The following is a 20,041-nucleotide window of genomic DNA, read 5'->3' as shown; positions in this document are numbered from 1 at the left end:
AACAAGTGTGTCTCAGCAAAACACTCTTCAAATTCCTAAGACAAACAGAGCAAACTGAAGGCACACATAATTTGCTGAAATTAAAATCTTTGCCAAAGAAAGACTGTTAAATCTCCCCAGACTGGTAGATTACATATGTGTGTGCATCCCTGGGAGGTATATATATATATATATATATATATAAGGCTGTGTGTACATACACATACACACACACGCACACACATGGTCTAATGAAGCCACATGGGTACTATTTTTTGCCTTAATAAAAATAAGTAAATAAGTTAATAAAATCCTTTTCCCAGCTGTATAAGTCTGTTCTCAACTGCTATAATGAACTACCCGAGACTGGGTAATTTATTAAGAAAACAGGTTTAATTGGCTCACAGTTCTGCAGGCTATATAGGAGGCATGGCTGGGGAGCCCTCAAGAAACTTACAATCATAGCAGAAGGGTGAAGGGGAAGCAAGAACCTTCTTCACATGGCAGAGCAGGAGAGAGTGAAGAGGGAAGCGCTACACACTTTCAAACAACTGGGTCGCGGGAGCACTCAGTCACTATCACGAGAACAGCAAGGGGGAAGTCCACCCTCTTGATTCAATCACCTCCCACCGGCCCCTCCTCCAACACACGGGGATTACAATTCAACGTGAGATTTGGGTGAGGACATACAGCCAAACCCTGTCACCAGCGAACCCTGGATGTTTTTCCTTTTCACTTTGAACTAGTTATTCAGAAAGTAAAACATTTTTACACTTTAAACTTTACATAGCAAAGGTTATCAGTACCTGTTTTTGTGACAACCTCCAAGTTACACATAAATGCAATACCTTCCCATACACATTCCAGGAAAAAAATACCATGAAGGGAAAATATACACAGGTGTTCTCAACTTCTTCTCATTTTCTGAATGATCTTTTGGGGGCTTAACGATAAAGAACCATATTTCATTCTTTAAAATGTTTAGTAAAAAGAAATATCACCGAGAAAGGGAAGAAGAAGAATATGGAGCTCAACTGGGAAACCTCATCTTTGGCTTTCGAGAAGACACCACTGTGTGTGGCTTTAGTTTCACCCCACATGTGATTTTCTTGCTGTTAAAATGTCCATATGTGACATGGAAGCCCCATGGTTGAAGAAAAGTGGACTTCAGATAGATAATAAAGGTGGTTTTGTTAATCTACGGGTTTCCACTCCTGGGCCATCTGAAAGACACAGAAAAGCAGGTTAACAGAAAACATCGCTAAGCTGTGACCTGGCCACAGTTTGCTTCTGGTTCCCCCAGGAGCTGGCATTTCTGATGGATTCTGGATTCTGGGTGTTGTTCCTGGGAGGCATGGGGTGGGACCTGGCACCTGCAGCACGCACAGCTCCTCACGGCACACCCAACGGCAACATGCCGCCATGCAGAGCCGCCGCAGGAAACCTGGAACACTGATTTTGAAATTAGCTTTTGCGCAGTGCTGGTGCCCACTCCGTTTCAGTTCATCTAAATCACCCTTTACCATTCCTCTGCCCCTTCCTTCATCTTCTCCCGCTTCTCACTCCACAGCCCCCATCCTGACCAACCAGCATTGAGTGTTGAGACTACAGCAGTGTTTGAATCTGGATCATTTGGTTCAATCACAGTGCTGAGTAACTCTCTTGAAGAGCTATTTAAGTCATCCTCCTAGTACCGGGACCACTCTAAAACTAAGCCCCAAAAGATGAACATCATCTAGAGGCAACATTCTAAATTTCTTAAATTATGTATCCATTAAGTAAAATGAATCTCTTTTACCTATAGTAAAATGTTCAGAGTGATTAATTCCATTTGATTCATACAAAAAATTCAATACTAAGGAAGATAGAGTACTATAACAGACCTGAAATCAAATTTTATAAAAGAAGAAGCCTGGGCAACACAGTAAGACTCCATCTCTCCAAAAAAAAAAGTAGCCAGACGTGGTGGCTCATGCCTGTAGTCTTAGTTACATGGGAGGCTGAGGTGGGAGGATGCTTGAGTCTGTCATTGTGCCACTGCACACTAGCCTGAGCGACAGAGCGAGACCCTGTCACAAGGAAAAGGAGGAGGAGGAAGAGGACGAGGAGAAGGGAGGAGGGGACGGAGGTTGGGGAGGAGAGAAGAAGAGGGAAGAACAGGAGGACGGGGTGGGGAAGAAAGAAGAAGGAAGAAGAAGGAGGAGGAGGATGAAGAGGAGGAGGAGGGAGGGAGGAACGAAGGAAGGAGGGAAAGAAAAACATGAGTTCCAGTCCTGTCCCTGCTCCCTCCAAGCTACAAGTCTCATGTGACTTCAGGCCAGCCACCCAACCCCTATGGGTACTTCACAATGTCTGTTGGGAATTCTGTGATCTCTAAATTTGTTTCCAGCTCTAACAAACTATGAATCTACTATCATTCTCATTTTACAGAAGACAGCTAATGTTCACCGAGGAAAAGTAAATTGTTCGAGACCCTGTGGTCAACAAATGGTGGAGCCAGGGCCGGGCTCTCTTAGCCCTAATCCATTCCTTCCACTGCAGCTTGCTGGTCTAAACCACAAGCACTAGGGCAGCTGGACAAGAAGTCACCAACAAAAGCAATTAGAAATGCAGTTTCAAAGTTCTTTTTCCAGCACTAAAACATATACTTAGAATGAAACCAAATCAAAGTAGATGTGCTGTCTAGCAGAAACTTATAACTAAAAAATGCTCGGGATGAGATGGTGATGGTTCCTATTGGATTACAAATTTCCCCCTTAAAGTGTTACAAATGCTCTAGTCAAGTCTAAGAACAAATCAAGAAGCCCAAATATGGTGAATAATAACTTTTCTTTCTCCTTCCATGTGCAACACTGTATATACCACTAATTGGCAGATGGTGTGAAAGTGGTCTGATCTTTAAGAGGACTCGGACCATCCCAGAATCCCCGTTGCCATCTTTGTGCTAGCCGGCAAGAAGCTCAGCCAACCTGGAGTCAAGGGCAGGCCTCATCTCAGTGGGGACTCGGCCTGTCTTCTCTCACTTGGTAACAGAAACAAAAAGACAACCACCCGAATGGAGTAACTGGAGTCGCCGACATTTCTTAGTGCCTTTTGTGTGTCCAGTACCGTTCTGCTTATGGTAAGTAATTTCCCCAACAGCCTATGAGTTAGTTATTATTATTAGCTCTAAACTGAGACACAGACCTTGTGCACACCCTTAATGAGGAGAGAAGCCAAATCTGTATACTGACTTAAGAGTCCATTCTCTTAGCCACCAAAAATGTACACAGGATGCTACTGTCCACTTAGGACGTATATGGCATATATACACACACACACACACACACACACCCCTGTATGGGCAAATACATGTACACAGATGTATATGTTGCGTGTAGATAAAAATAGATACGTATAATTATTATAATATGCCTTAATTCACTTTTGAAAAGGAGAACACGTTAGAGGTAACTATGTAAACATGCCGTTTGCAAGGGGGCTAAGTCACTCTGGAATGCCAGGTATGGGTTGACAGTGTAAGAAGGGAAGGTCAGCCCCAATGGGCAATGATTCACCCAGTCTTGCTAACAACCCTCTTCCCTCCCAGACTTGCACAGTTAGGGAATAGAGGAAGGAATTCCACATGAATTTCAGCTTACAACATGTGTTTAAGAACTTAAAGTCTTGCCACCAAAATAGGAAATTCACGATTTTAATATTCCACCAGCTATACCTCTTTAGCATAATGTGAAAAAATGTCCACTTTTATTTTCATTTGTCTTGTGATCCTTTCTAGTTTTTGACTGTTTTCTTCACAACATGGTTGGCATTTTGTTCTCATGGTATTTGTTGTTTTGTTACCCCTGAATCATGTGTTTCTGAGACGGTCGTGCCAGGCGTGGCTACGTGGGCAACTCCGGCATCTCGGGTGGCTGCTCTTGGCATCACTGTCCTGAGGATGGCTGCATGGGCAACTCTGGCGTCTCAAATGTCTGCTCTCAGGATGACGGACCTGAGAACGGCTGTGTGGGTAACGCCGGCATCTCAGATGTCTGCTCTCAGGATGACGGACCTGAGAATGGTTGTGTGGGGGGACTCTGGCGTCTCAGATGTCTGCTCTCAGGATGACGGACCTGAGAATGGTTGTGTGGGGGGACTCTGGCGTCTCAGGTGGCTGCTCTCAGGATGACGGACCTGAGAATGGTTGTGTGGGGGGACTCTGGCGTCTCAGATGTCTGCTCTCAGGATGACGGACCTGAGAATGGTTGTGTGGGTAACGCCGGCATCTCAGGTGGCTGCTCTCGGTGTGGCTGTCCTGAGAATAGCTGTGTGGGGGACTCTGGCATCTCAGGCGGCTGCTCTCGGTGTGGCTGTCCCGGCATGGCTGCTCGGAGGACTCTTGTTCCTCAGGTGTTTGTTCTTCTTGTCTTGGTGATGATTTCTCTTGTGATTGTCTCATCGGTGGTTCTCTGTGGGCTTCTATTTCTACTGGGGTTTCTAGGAGTACAGGTGTGTTTTTTTCCTCTAGAAGGTCAAATGGTTCTTTTTCTTGTTTTCAGTAAACAAAACAAAATCACCAATAAACATAGTAGCCATCTAAACCGACTGAAATAAATCATAAAAAGACAAACATCGCTGCTATATCACTGACTTAGTAGTGACAGTGATAATACTAACAAAAATACTTTGCACATAGGGTATTACACGTGCAATGTGTTTTTGCATGCATTATCTCAAACAAGCATAAAATATGATGGGAGACCATCAGAGAAGCTATAATCAAAGATGTGTTACCAAATGCTGATTACACAGACACAATCCATTAGTCATTTAAAAACTGAAAAGACACAGGGAAGATTCTTGCTTTTTCTGAGTAAGTGAAACAGAAAAGGCATTTTTAGTAAAATGAAAAAGAAAGAAATCAGAGTGCAGGAGAATCTAGAGGCCATGTCCTTCACCCCAACACATGAGAACCAACCTTCGGAGCTCAGGAAGAACACCCCACCGCCATCAACCTTTCACCGGCCAAACTACATTTCCCGGTGCTAACACTCCCTTTCCCACGGGGATGAATGCCATTTGGCAGAAGATATTAAAAAGATGCTGCTGAAAACTAAAAACAACACCCTTTGAAATAACACTTGAAAAGATGTCTTCAGTGGGGAGCCTTGCAGAACCTGAGATGGATCAAGTCGCTCAGCTGACATGGAGATCTTGGCATGTTCGCACACTTCCTTCCCCAAAACCTGCTCATCCCCTTGTTTTCAGAAGCAATGCGCAGACTCAAACCAGAAATCTCTACTCCAATTTCATTCGCGCCCCCCATATCCACTTTGTGGCCCAGTGCGGTCAATTTTGTCTACTCCCAGGAATCTGTCACTTCTTGTCTGGGTCCCTGGGTCCCACCCCTGCCTGGGTCCAGGCCTTCACACCCAAAAGAGAGAATACGATGCACACACACAATACTCTCATCCCTCTCCCTTCTTCCCCTGCTATCACAGCCCCTTCTTAGAAACATATATTTGATCACATCATCTCCCTGCTTTAGCATTACCTACAGGATAAAGACCATAATCCTTACGTTGACAGACGAGGGCATGGCGACCATGACCAGGTGACCACCAGAGATGCAGAGCTGCCCGAGACTGTGTTACCAGACAGTGCACAGCTAAACGGGCCCAGGCGACTAGTTCAGACCAAAGGGATGGGAAACGGGATGTGTCCCTTCTGGGCTGAGACGGCTGGTTATCTAATGTGGCTTCCTACGTCTTTCCTTCCCCTCCTATAGCAGACTCAGACTGTGTGTTGAAGACAGCAGCATGACAAAATCAAGGATCCCTGAGTCACCACGTGGAGGAGAGCCACCCAGGAAAGCCTCCAATCCACAGTAGGCTGCTGTGATCAAGAAATAAGGATTTATTGTCTAAAGCCACTGAGATTTGGAATTTATTTATGTATTTATTTTTTACTACAAATTAGCCTTGCCTTTTCCCACTGATGGACCTTAAAAGCTGAACCTTGTCTGTATCTCTGTCTTCCTCACATACTATTCCTTCCTCAGAAACATTCACTTTTTGCTCCAATTGCCCCAAACTAGTTGCACTCCCCCAATGCACCCTCACTCTTCCATGCACTTGACTAAGCTGACCCCTCTGCCCACCACCCGCTTCCTCACCCTGTCAAGTTGGCAAATTCCTACAAGCCCTTCCCAATTCATTTTCGCAATCCTCTCCTTTATAACACATTCTATAAATCCCTGCAGCCTCCCTCCCAGGCCCAGACAGTCAATCGTTCTCTCTGTGGTATATTTCCAGGGTACCCAGTACACACCTCTATTTTAACACTTATCTCTCTTATTAGATTTTCTTGTCTATAGATCTGTGCCCCAACCCCAATACACATGAGCTTCTCGAGAAAAACAAAACTGAGTCTCATTCCAGTGGATTTCCTTCACATTCCGGATAGCACTTGGCCCAAGGTCAGCAGTTCCAAAAATGATTAATGGCACGATGAGTCCTGCTGCCTCCGTCCACTTTCAGATTCATCTTGAACAAGGCACCTTCCCTTCTGTGTTTCCGTTAATTCTCTCTTAGAAAATAGGGATAAAAATATGGATCTTTAGGAACTGTAGGATTAAGATGACATGACAATGAAAGCACACTGTGAATGGAAAAAATGGATACATCCATGATATGATACTCATCATCACATAAAAGCTTAAATAGAAAAAAAAGGGTGGGTTATAGAAGAAAATACAAAGACTGTCACACGGTGATGTATGACTATGTGCCAAGCAAAAGGCAGGGGCTGAGGGCTCTGAGGGCAAAGCGACCCTCTGCTAATCCCACAGGAAGACCTGCCCGGCCACTCACGCCTGGCGCCAGCACAGCGCCCTCCCACACCTGGGCATGATTCTCCGCGTCAAGTCTGTCTCCCTGACTAGAGGGCAGGGATGGCGTTTACTCATCTTTGTTTCTGAAGTGCTCAGCTCAGCCTGGCACATGAAAGAAACTCAGAAAACGTTTGATAAATAAAAGAATAAAAAATAAATAGTGAATGAACCAGCAGTCTGCTAGTCCCGCACATAAAGCATTCCCAAAAACACATAAAATTAAAATGTGCAGAATTAAAAATAGATTTAAGGTATTAAAATGTATGTATATGAATATTAATACTATGTAATATAAAATGATATAAAATATTAATATAAAATAATATTTGTGCTGTGTTACTACAGAGTAAAATACATTTTCAAAAACTGCTCTGTTCACCTTGCCTTTTCAATCCAATCATCTACGAGGCATTCCTGGCAGTGCGTCTGTGCGCTCCGTCGGTTTTCTTTCAGAACCCAGCCTGCTACCCAACAGGCACCTGAGTGCGGCTGAAAATGTCTCCCCTAAGGATACTCATGTGTGTCTAAAGCCTCCCGTCTGAAACTTGTACTTCTTATCTCAAGTTTCAGGAGCTTTTCTTTACAAAATATTATAAGAATAAATGCAGTGAAAGATTAAAATAATTGAACGATGGAAAATCTGCCAAAACCGCATTGTTGACTGACAGATTGTGCCACCATCCAGTACACCAAAATCTTCGTTTGTCAGCTGACCTGGAACCTGCCATATGCAAGGTGGTTTGAGGGCTCCATGCATAGTCATGAGACCGCGGTTTACTCAAAGCCCACATGAGCACATGGGGAAGGCTGCCTGTCAGTGGGAAGCTTGGCGACACCCCCCACGAGGCAGTGAATCACGGGGCCTCGCTAAGGACACTTTCCCCTCGAAACTCGCAGAGCAGCCACCTGCACCGTGCCCTACGTCACACAGAAGTGTCTGTGAGTGAGCACAGGTCACAGGTTCTCTTACCAGGAAACAGAACCACTTTTTTACTCACGCTGAGGTTCTTGAGAGATACTGGAAACAAATAAACAAACAAAACCCCAGACATTAGTAAGCTGACCAAAAAGTGTAAAACCATGGTGTTTTAACGTAAGATCTATGCATACAAGAATTACTGGAAAGTAACCAATTTGACTAGTTTAGACAGCATTTAGGGCCGATTTCAGTCAAAAATATAACTATGCTTTTATTATGCAGAAAGCCATGCCAACATTATGCAAATTGTACCTTCTGAAATTACAGGGCACTGGCAGAACTTTTATCTTATTTTTTTTCCCCCAACCTCCGCCAAAAAGCATATTTTACTTGAATTAGGTTTTCTTTCCCTTCTTCCTCATAGGATGTCACAGCGGGCAGCCAGCCACACGCGGTGGCGTTTCCTCTGCTCTGTGCGAGATTTAGGAGGTGACAGCATCTTTCCGGGTGACCAGTAAAACGCAGGTGCTGGGTGTTCTCTGCAAACAACCAGCAAATGTAAACCGGCGCAGCTTACACAGCAGCTCTTTGTAGCTTTGTGAAATCTCAATAGTAAATAGCAATAAAGGTAGAATACTCACTCTAAAATGAAAAATACCCGAACTACAAAAGTACACTTACATCAACACTCGCAAGACAAAACGCACAAACGCACACAAGTATCATATAAATAAATGCAATACAACGTTTCCACAGATCTGCCCCATCGAACGTCTTCTCCGACAGCTCTGCTTTGATTTCAGGTACTGTGAAGTCCATAGGCTTCTCTGCCAATTCAGCAACTTAGCAGGAAAAAATTGTTCTAGTCTAGATATATGCCCCTAAGCGTATCTGTGTGTCAGAGTTTCTATCGGCATAATTAACACAGAAATCTTTTGCTAATAAGCACTTCGGTTCAACTGAACTGAGTAGCCAAATCATGAGACTGAGGCTGTTCTGCAGCCCTGACATTTTGACGAGTGAGATGAAAAGGACATGTGGGAGCAGATGCGGGAGCTGACAGCCGGGGAAGGAGGAATTCGAGAAGCCGTCACAGGGCTGGTTGGAGAGATTAAACTGCCAACAGCAGCAGCTGGGGAAATCTGAAAATTGGAGCAGAGGGAAAAACGAAGAGGAACGAAGAGTTTCAAGAGCTGGTTTTGATTACAATCGTGTGAGGTCAGAGGCCACCAAGGATCAGACTTACGATAACAGCTGGATGAGGTCAGCAAAACCACTGCCTTTCTCCACAAAGAATTCCCTCAATTGTACGTTTTAAAGGATTATGTGATTTGAACATTATGTAAGTACCGTATTCAATAGTCGGTTTAAAACCTAGTTTTATTTTCACTTATTTTTGTGGCCGCCAGAAGCCCCAGCAGCTGCTAGTTATGAATTAAGATGTCAGGCTCAAATTTGTGAAAGTAAATCCAATGTTTTGGTTGAAAGTATAATTAGTTTGTGAAAAGTTAGAAACGCGGAGTTAGATAGCATTTATTTTCTGTATTTGGTAACTATTACCTAGGCAACTGATTTCTCTGTGGGTAGAACCTTTTTAAATAAACCAGCAAGGACCTTACCAAGTCCTCACAGGGGATTGCAAGTTACACCAAAAAGTAGTTTGAATTCGCAAAATCTCTGATGGTGGCTTGAAGGCTTTCCTGTCCCTCTGTGGCCCTAGATTAACAGGTTAACCTAATAATCTCTCCCGCAACCACTATAGTTCTTTTATTCTTAAAATATAAAAACATTTTTATTTTCTGTATTCAAACATGCTCATCATAGAAAATCTGAAAAACAGAGCAAAGCCAAAAAATGGAAATAAATATAAATCATAAACTCACCACTTGATGTAAGTTGTAACCTAAATTAGTCTAGCAATAGGGAATAAGAACTTAGCTCTAATTCTGTAGCCTTGGAACAAACTTCTAGACGTGGATAGCGGTTCAAAAGGCGTACGTGTTTTTCAGACTTCTAAGACGTACTTCAGAGTCTGACTCTCCTGAGGATACAGCCCCACAGTACCCCTCAAATGATGCCTTTCTCTTCCACACACTTGAACCACCGGCCACAGAAGTGGGTAGGGGCCCTTCTTGCACCCACCACTGTCTCCAGATCTTTATCCCATCCTCCTCCCTAAAACCCTTCAGCCTCTTTGAAGTTCCTGCCATCAGACTCTACCATCCATCCCCTTTTCTCCTGAGTAGTTGTCTACTGAGCTCCAGGCCACACCTCTTACTTTTAGCCATGGGGACCACAACAGTTACTCAATACAAACCTTCCAATTGTGGTTTCTCAGTGCCTTGGCCTCATCACATCTGATGATCCTGCTCCTTACCACAGACCACACCCTAGACCCTGTGATTACCAGGAATTCTGACCCACCTCATTCCATCTTCCCATCTTTACAGCCCTCTCCCTCTAATGCCCCACTCCAATTCTCCTACCTCATCAGCACCTCTGTGCCACCAGCCCTGCCGCCATTTCACCCTCCCACCCCTAACTTGTCCACATCCTCCTTTACCAACTCTGGAGCCACTGCCTGCCCCTGGACTCACGCCTTCCACTCTCGATCACCACCTTCAAGGGCTCGTTAGTGCCACGACATAACCCCAGGTCATTTCTCCAGTTCTTTCAGTAGCTCAATCTTCCAAGCAACTATTTCTTGCTTTCTTTTTCTTCAAAGCTCCACTTCCCCCCTCCACATTCACAGTTCACGGCCCTGCCTCTGTGTATGAAAATAAGAGCACTCAGAAAAAACATCCACAGGCCCTACCCCACACTTCCTCGCCTCCCGGGATCTGTGTCTGCATCCTGTGCCCTCTCCTGTACTACTCCGGAGGGGCTGTCCTGTTCCTGCATAGGACCAACCCTCCCACTGCGCGTGGACTCCACATCATGGCCAACTGAGGAAGGTCCACCCGGCAGCCTCTCTTGATACTGCATCCTCAGTTTCTTGCCCTTTAGATGAGAACAGACATGCTGTAATAGTTATGACTCCTCAAAAAGAACCCAGCCTTGACCATGTCCCCTCCAAAAAGAACCCAGCCTTCACCATGGGCTCCCCCACCGCCGCCAGAAAGAACCCAGCCTTGACCATGTCCCCTCCTAAAAGAGAACCCAGCCTTCGCCATGACCCCCCGCCAGAAAGACCCAGCCTTGACCATGTCCCCTCCAAAAAGAACCCAGCCTTCACCATGGGCCCCACCCCCCCGCCAGAAAGAACCCAGCCTTCGCCATGGGTGCCCCCTCCCCCGCCAGAAAGAACCCAGCCTTCGCCATGCCCCGCCCCCCCCCACCAGAAAGAACCCGGCCTTCATCATGGGCCCCCTCCTAAAAGAACCCAGCCTTCACCATGTTCCCCTATAGCCCCTGCCCCAGTGTGTGCTCCCCTATGGCCAAGTTCCCGCCAAGTGTCCCCTGTGCCTGGTGTCTCCATCCTCACTACTTCCATTCTTTGGACCAGTTCCTATCAGGCTCATGCTCATCTTTCTACAGGAACCATCTGTTGTTAGGCTATGAACAACTTCCATTTTGCCTAATACAAGCCGGTTCTCAGCTTTCACTTGCTTGATCAGCAAACTTCAACTCGATTGATTGACTTCTCTGATTGCTCTAATGCCACTCCTTGGCAGATCTGGCAAAACTCAGAATACCATTTTCAGCTGAAAAGGCCCTTAAGAGATTGGCCAGTGTACTTGTGTTCCTACTGTGCTCCACGGTGCCCTCATGTTCCTCAGAGGTGTCTCAGGGGTCCAGCAGGAGGACTCCAAAGAGACGCAAAGGAAGGCTGAAGGATTCCAACCAAACTATTCCTTTTTTCTCTGCTCTGTAGATTGCAGGTCCTTAATTATATTCCACCTGGGGGAAGAGGAGTTCTGGTGCTTCTTCTAACGTTTTATTTTGAAATAATTTTAGATTTATGATAGTACAGTATTATAAGATCATTGCAAAGATAGTACAGAGAAAACTAGTGTACTCTTTACACAGCTTCCCCTGACGCTAACACCTTACAAAATCATGGTACTTTACCAAAACCAAAATTAACATTTGTGCAATACTATTTAACTGTTAATACTATTTAACAGACTTTATTTGGATTTCCCCCAAACTATGATCCAGTCCAGGACAGCATGCTGCATTTGGTTACCATGTCTCCTAGTTACCTCCAAACTGTGACAGCTTCTCAGTCTTCCCTTATTTTTCACGGCCTTGATATTTTCAAGGAGTACCGGTTGGGTATTTTGTAAAATGTCCCTCAATTTGGGTAGAGCTGATATCGTGTCTTAAACAGATTGGAATGATGGCTGGAGGGGGACAGCTCCACAGAAATAAAGTGTCCTGCATCATACCAAGAGTTACATTATATCTACATTAATTCATCACTGGTGAGGTTAACCTTGACCGCAGGTGGGTGGTGCCGGCCAGATTTCCCCACCGTCATGTTTTCTGATGCTTTCTTTCAAACACTAAAAATCAATTATTTTGGCCAGGCACAGTGGCTTATTCCTATAACCCCAGCATTTTGGGAGGTCAAGATAAAAGGATCATGTGAGGCCAGGAGTTCGAGATCACCCTGGGCAACATAGCAAGACTCTGTCTCTACAAAAATAAAAAAATTAGCCAGGCATGGTGGTGTGTACCTGTAGTCCCAGCTACTTAGGAGGCTAAGGTAGGAGGATCACTTGAGCCCAGGAGACTGAGGCTGCAATGAGCAATGATGGCGCCACTGCACTCCAGCCTGGGTGACAGAGGAAGGTGCTGTCTCAAAAAGAAAAAAAATGATCTTGTCCTTACCTTTTATTTTAACATAAAAAAGAGACTCAAATAAGGCCTCAAATCAATGACCTGCACAGTTTCACTGTGTATTAATATTAGTGGGACGAAAACCTCTGAGAGCTTCAGACATCTAGTTCACTATTACTTCTTGTCACCAACTAGAAACTCGAATATTCAAAAATGATTAAATGTAGGGACAGATAAGGAACATAAATGACACAGGGAACTAGAGATTTCCATGGGAAGTGAGAGCCATGCTCCCGCCTGAATGATTCCTCCAGGACGTCGCCTGATGTCATTTATTTCACACAAATGCCCTGATTTTCCCTCTCTCTGACTTTCTAATTTGTTGCTTGGTGTTTATATTTGTATTCTTCTTTTAAAGGATTTCCATGTTCTTTTATCTCTTTTTTTATTGCAAACCACCTCAAATCTCCTTGACAATAAATAAAAGTTGCTTTAATAATTCAAAAAAAGAGAAGAGACCCAAGAACGCCCCAAGTGGGCTTGGCTGTCCTCTTCACAATCCTTAAAAGTAAAGGAACGCTCCGCATTTCTTAGAAAGATTTTATGAATTCAACCTAAATCATGCCTGTGTGGGCCTTAGAGTGGCTGGTGTCACAGATCGATTACATGGCAAGTGGAGAAGCACTTCCATTGCCTCTGGGAAGGCAAACTCATGAATTTATGGGAATAATAGAAGCTTTGGAGCAAGACAAATCTGGATTTAAAACCAACTGTCTAGTTATGTGGCCATGGGAAAGTAATTTACCTCTCTGAGTCTCTCTTAGTTCAAATTTAGAAAACTAATACCTACCATTTCAACAGCAATCCTCACATGAGGATAAAAAGAAAGAATATAAATATGATGCTCAGCACCGTTCCCAGCACATCATGTGTGATGCTCCCTCCCTTCCTCAGCCATCCTCACTCCATCCCACTTGACGGATATTTGATGATCCCCAGGGCCAGACTCTTTTCATTCTGCCCAAGTTATTCACCAATTTATAGATTGCTCCCTCCCCCGTCTCTGCCAACTAGTCACTTGCTTAATAGCCTTTGACATGTTGACAGAGCACTGGAATGGGAATCTTAAATACTAGGTTTAGTTACAGATCTTCATGGAAAACTGAGTGAGCTCACAATGATGCCAACCTCAGTTCCTTCATGTGCAATGCAAGTGACCTCCCAGGTGATCTCTGCATTTCCTCCCACAGACCCTGAGCAGGCAAAGACACTGAAGCTATGTGGAGCAGAAAGATGTCTGGAGGAAGTCCCCGCTAAGCATTTACAGTCTGAAAAGGTACATACCGTATGATTCCAACTCTATGACATTTGTGGAACTGGCAAAACCATGGAGATAGTAAAGAGAACCATTGTGAAGTGATTACAACAGGTTTGGAGGGGATAGGGGAATGGATTGGGGGACACAGGATTTTTAGGAGAGTGAAGCTACTCTGCACGACACTATAACGGGCAATGTATGTCATTTTACATTTGTCCAAACTTGTAGAATGCGGAACACCAAGAGGGAGCCCTAATGTGAACTGCGGACTTGGGTGATGATGATGTGAGGGGTCAGTGTTGGTTCATCAGTTGTAACAAATGTACCACTATGGTAGGAGATGCTGACAGCAGAGGAGGCTTGGGCCAGGGATTGAGGGGTAGGGGGGGCGGAGGGGGGGACTAAACAGGAAATCTCTGTACTTTTCACTCAATTTTGCTATAAAACTAAAACTGCTCTGAAACATAAAGGCTATTTTAAAAACAAATCGAAAATAAAGAGAGATCAGACTCTTCCAAACATTCTGTACTCAAAATCAGTGTTGTCACATGGGGCAAACCCTGAAAAGATACAGAAGACTGCTACTTATCTCCACTCCTTAAAGCTAACAGACTACAGCTAAGCAATGATGCCTTATGATAGGAAAGGGCTTCTGAACAGCTAACCCCAGCTCTCTTCTGCAACTTACGATGTTTCTTTTTATTAAAAACTTCAAAATACATTTCATTTATTTTCATCAGTCCTGATGATAAAGAAGTATTTAAGTAAGCTAGACCTCCTACATGGCTGGACAAGCTTTATATTCATCTTTTGGCTGCAGTAACATGTCTCAATTGAGCTGATAGTCAGTATATAGTCTCAATTTGGGGTGCACTTCCCAAGGACGTTATGGTAGATGTGCTTATAAAATGAGGCTTAAAGGTGAGCCAATATTCTGAAAGACAAGCTCTGAGTCCCGAAAGGCTGAAACAGTGGCAATGACACAGTGGCAATGGAGATGGTGTATGGCACACAGCACACAAAACACGTAGGACAAAACGTGTCGGAAGCAAATGAAAGACCTTCTACTTGTGCCCAAAACCTGAATGTATGTGATTACAAGCTACAGAAGCTACGTTTAGCACATATAAGACTCAGTGGGTATGGTAGGCAGAATAATGGCCCCCAAAGATGATGACATCCTGGCCAGTCGCAGTGGCTCAAGCCTGTAATCCCAGCACTTTGGGAGGCCAAGATGGGCGGATCACGAGATCAGGAGATCGAGACCATCCTGGCTAACACTGTGAAACCCCGTCTGGGGGCGGAGCAAGATGGCCGAATAGGAACAGCTCCAGTCTCCAACTCCCAGCGCGAGCAACACAGAAGACCGGTGATTTCTGCATTTTCAACTGAGGTACTGGGTTCATCTCACTGGGGAGTGCCGGACGATCGGTGCTGGTCAGCTGCTGCAGCCCGACCAGCGAGAGCTGAAGCAGGGCGAGGCATTGCCTCACCTGGGAAGCGCAAGGGGGAAGGGAATCCCTTTTCCTAGCCAGGGGAACTGAGACACACAACACCTGGAAAATCGGGTAACTCCCACCCCAATACTGCGCTTTAAGCAAACAGGCACACCAGGAGATCATATCCCACACCTGGCCGGGAGGGTCCCACACCCACGGAGCCTCCCTCATTGCTAGCACAGCAGTCTGTGATCTACCGGCAAGGCAGCAGCGAGGCTGGGGGAGGGGCGCCCGCCATTGCTGAGGCTTAAGTAGGTAAACAAAGCTGCTGGGAAGCTCGAACTGGGTGGAGCTCACAGCAGCTCAAGGAAACCTGCCTGTCTCTGTAGACTCCACCTCTGGGGACAGGGCAATAACAAACACAGCCGAAACCTCTGCAGATGCAAACGACTCTGTCTGACAGCTTTGAAGAGAGCAGTGGATCTCCCAACACGGAGGTTGAGATCTGAGAAGGGACAGACTCCCTGCTCAAGTGGGTCCCTGACCCCTGAGTAGCCTAACTGGGAGACATCCCCCATTAGGGGCAGTCTGACACCCCACACCTCACAGGGTGGAGTACACCCCTGAGAGGAAGCTTCCAAAGCAAGAATCAGACAGGTACACTCGCTGTTCAGAAATATTCTATCTTCTGCAGCCTCTGCTGCTGATACCCAGGCAAACAGGGTCTGGAGTGGACCTCAAGCAATCTCCAACAGACTTACAGCTGAGGGTCCTGACTGTTAGAAGGAAAACTATCAAACAGGAAGGACACCTACACCAAAACCCCATCAGTACATCACCATCATCAAAGACCAGAGGCAGATAAAACCACAAACATGGGGAAAAAGCAGGGCAGAAAAGCTGGAAATTCAAAAAATAAGAGCGCATCTCTCCCGGCAAAGGAGCGCAGCTCATTGCCAGCAACGGATCAAAGCTGGACGGAGAATGACTTTGACGAGATGAGAGAAGAAGGCTTCAGTCCATCAAATTTCTCAGAGCTAAAGGAGGAATTACGTACCCAGCGCAAAGAAACTAAAAACCTTGAAAAAAAAGTGGAAGAATTGATGGCTAGAGTAATTAATGCAGAGACGGTCATAAACGAAATGAAAGAGATGAAAACCATGACACGAGAAATACGTGACAAATGCACAACCTTCAGTAACCGACTCGATCAACTGGAAGAAAGAGTATCTGCGATTGAGGATCAAATGAATGAAATGAAGCGAGAAGAGAAACCAAAAGAAAAAAGAAGAAAAAGAAATGAACAAAGCCTGCAAGAAGTATGGGATTATGTAAAAAGACCAAATCTACGTCTGATTGGGGTGCCTGAAAGTGAGGGGGAAAATGGAACCAAGTTGGAAAACACTCTTCAGGATATCATCCAGGAGAACTTCCCCAACCTAGTAGGGCAGGCCAACATTCAAATCCAGGAAATACAGAGAACGCCACAAAGATACTCCTCGAGAAGAGCAACTCCAAGACACATAATTGCCAGATTCACCAAAGTTGAAATGAAGGAAAAAATCTTAAGGGCAGCCAGAGAGAAAGGTCAGGTTACCCACAAAGGGAAGCCCATCAGACTAACAGCAGATCTCTCGGCAGAAACTCTCCAAGCCAGAAGAGAGTGGGGGCCAATATTCAACATTCTTAAAGAAAAGAATTTTCAACCCAGAATTTCATATCCAGCCAAACTAAGTTTCATAAGTGAAGGAGAAATAAAATCCTTTACAGATAAGCAAATGCTTAGAGATTTTGTCACCACTAGGCCTGCCTTACAAGAGACCCTGAAGGAAGCACTAAACATGGAAAGGAACAACCGGTACCAGCCATTGCAAAAACATGCCAAAATGTAAAGACCATCGAGGCTAGGAAGAAACTGCATCAACTAACGAGCAAAATAACCAGTTAATATCATAATGGCAGGATCAAGTTCACACATAACATTCTTAACCTTAAATGTAAATGGACTAAATGCTCCAATTAAAAGACACAGACTGGCAAACTGGATAAAGAGTCAAGACCCATCAGTCTGCTGTATTCAGGAGACCCATCTCACACGCAGAGACATACATAGGCTCAAAATAAAGGGATGGAGGAAGATTTACCAAGCAAATGGAGAACAAAAAAAAGCGGGGGTTGCAATACTAGTCTCTGATAAAACAGACTTTAAACCATCAAAGATCAAAAGAGACAAAGAAGGCCATTACATAATGGTAAAGGGATCAATTCAACAGGAAGAGCTAACTATCCTAAATATATATGCACCCAATACAGGAGCACCCAGATTCATCAAGCAAGTCCTTAGAGACTTACAAAGAGACTTAGACTCCCATACAATAATAATGGGAGACTTCAACACTCCACTGTCAACATTAGACAGATCAACGAGACAGAAAGTTAACAAGGATATCCAGGAATTGAACTCATCTCTGCAGCAAGCAGACCTAATGGAGACCTAATAGACATCTATAGAACTCTCCACCCCAAATCAACAGAATATACATTCTTCTCAGCACCACATCGTACTTACTCCAAAATCGACCACGTAATTGGAAGTAAAGCACTCCTCAGCAAATGTACAAGAACAGAAATTATAACAAACTGTCTCTCAGACCACAGTGCAATCAAACTAGAACTCAGGACTAAGAAACTCAATCAAAACCGCTCAACTACATGGAAACTGAACAACCTGCTCCTGAATGACTACTGGGTACATAACGAAATGAAGGCAGAAATAAAGATGTTCTTTGAAACCAATGAGAACAAAGATACAACATACCAGAATCTCTGGGACACATTTAAAGCAGTGTGTAGAGGGAAATTTATAGCACTAAATGCCCACAAGAGAAAGCAGGAAAGATCTAAAATTGACACTCTAACATCGCAATTAAAAGAACTAGAGAAGCAAGAGCAAACACATTCGAAAGCTAGCAGAAGGCTAGAAATAACTAAGATCAGAGCAGAACTGAAGGAGATAGAGACACAAAAAACTCTCCAAAAAATCAATGAATCCAGGAGTTGGTTTTTTGAAAAGATCAACAAAATTGACAGACCACTAGCAAGACTAATAAAGAAGAAAAGACAGAAGAATCAAATCGACGCAATTAAAAATGATAAAGGGGATATCACCACCGACCCCACAGAAATACAAACTACCATCAGAGAATACTATAAACACCTCTACGCAAATAAACTGGAAAATCTAGAAGAAATGGATAATTTCCTGGACACTTACACTCTTCCAAGACTAAACCAGGAAGAAGTTGAATCCCTTAATAGACCAATAGCAGGCTCTGAAATTGAGGCAATAATTAATAGCCTACCAACCAAAAAAAGTCCAGGACCAGATGGATTCACAGCTGAATTCTACCAGAGGTACAAGGAGGAGTTGGTACCATTCCTTCTGAAACTATTCCAATCAATAGAAAAAGAGGGAATCCTCCCTAACTCATTTTATGAGGCCAACATCATCCTGATACCAAAGCCTGGCAGAGACACAACAAAAAAAGAGAATTTTAGACCAATATCCCTGATGAACATCGATGCAAAAATCCTCAATAAAATACTGGCAAACCGGATTCAGCAACACATCAAAAAGCTTATCCACCATGATCAAGTGGGCTTCATCCCTGGGATGCAAGGCTGGTTCAACATTTTCGTAAATCAATAAACATAATCCAGCATATAAACAGAACCAAAGACAAGAACTACATGATTATCTCAATAGATGCAGAAAAGGCTTTTGACAAAATTCAACAGCCCTTCATGCTAAAAACGCTCAATAAATTCGGTATTGATGGAACGTACCTCAAAATAATAAGAGCTATTTATGACAAACCCACAGCCAATATCATACTGAATGGGCAAAAACTGGAAAAATTCCCTTTGAAAACTGGCACAAGACAGGGATGCCCTCTCTCACCACTCCTATTCAACATAGTGTTGGAAGTTCTGGCTAGGGCAATTAGGCAAGAGAAAGAAATCAAGGGTATTCAGTTAGGAAAAGAAGAAGTCAAACTGTCCCTGTTTGCAGATAACATGATTGTATATTTAGAAAACCCCATTGTCTCAGCCCAAAATCTCCTTAAGCTGATAAGCAACTTCAGCAAAGTCTCAGGATACAAAATTAATGTGCAAAAATCACAAGCATTCTTATACACCAGTAACAGACAAACAGAGAGCCAAATCAGGAATGAACTTCCATTCACAATTGCTTCAAAGAGAATAAAATACCTAGGAATCCAACTTACAAGGGATGTAAAGGACCTCTTCAAGGAGAACTACAAACCACTGCTCAGTGAAATCAAAGAGGACACAAACAAATGGAAGAACATACCATGCTCATGGATAGGAAGAATCAATATCGTGAAAATGGCCATACTGCCCAAGGTAATTTATAGATTCAATGCCATCCCCATCAAGCTACCAATGACTTTCTTCACAGAATTGGAAAAAACTGCTTTAAAGTTCATATGGAACCAAAAAAGAGCCCGCATCTCCAAGACAATCCTAAGTCAAAAGAACAAAGCTGGAGGCATCACGCTACCTGACTTCAAACTATACTACAAGGCTACAGTAACCAAAACAGCATGGTACTGGTACCAAAACAGAGATATAGACCAATGGAACAGAACAGAGTCCTCAGAAATAATACCACACATCTACAGCCATCTGATCTTTGACAAACC

At 44.0% G+C, this 20,041-nt stretch overlaps 1 protein-coding gene across 8 annotated transcripts in view; it reads right to left on the bottom strand.

The window, feature by feature from the left end:
- Nucleotides 1–244: 244 nt before the first annotated feature.
- The window catches only part of LOC105470445 (doublecortin domain containing 2C), a 142,438-nt gene continuing 122,641 nt past the window's right edge, over nt 245–20,041 (bottom strand). For 5 of the 8 annotated variants that reach the window (XR_011611414.1, XR_011611411.1, XR_011611412.1 and 2 more), the window contains 2 exons: nt 8,163–8,311; nt 6,265–6,549 (listed from right to left, as the gene is read on the bottom strand). Coding sequence is in view for 3 of the 8 variants with exons in the window: in XM_071076172.1 (XP_070932273.1) it covers nt 1,173–1,202 (30 nt within the window). In the remaining 5 variants the exon portion in view is untranslated. Of the gene's footprint in view, nt 1,203–6,264; nt 6,550–8,162; nt 8,312–20,041 lie in introns of those variants that run through there. The other 3 variants (XM_071076172.1, XM_071076173.1, XM_011722421.3) reach the window with 2 other exon arrangements.

Source organism: Macaca nemestrina, chromosome 13 (assembly GCF_043159975.1).
Source record: "Macaca nemestrina isolate mMacNem1 chromosome 13, mMacNem.hap1, whole genome shotgun sequence".
In the NCBI taxonomy this organism is placed as follows: Eukaryota; Metazoa; Chordata; class Mammalia; order Primates; family Cercopithecidae; genus Macaca; species Macaca nemestrina.
Note: the sequence above shows the minus strand (reverse complement) of the source record. Positions and strands in the feature narration are given on the sequence as shown.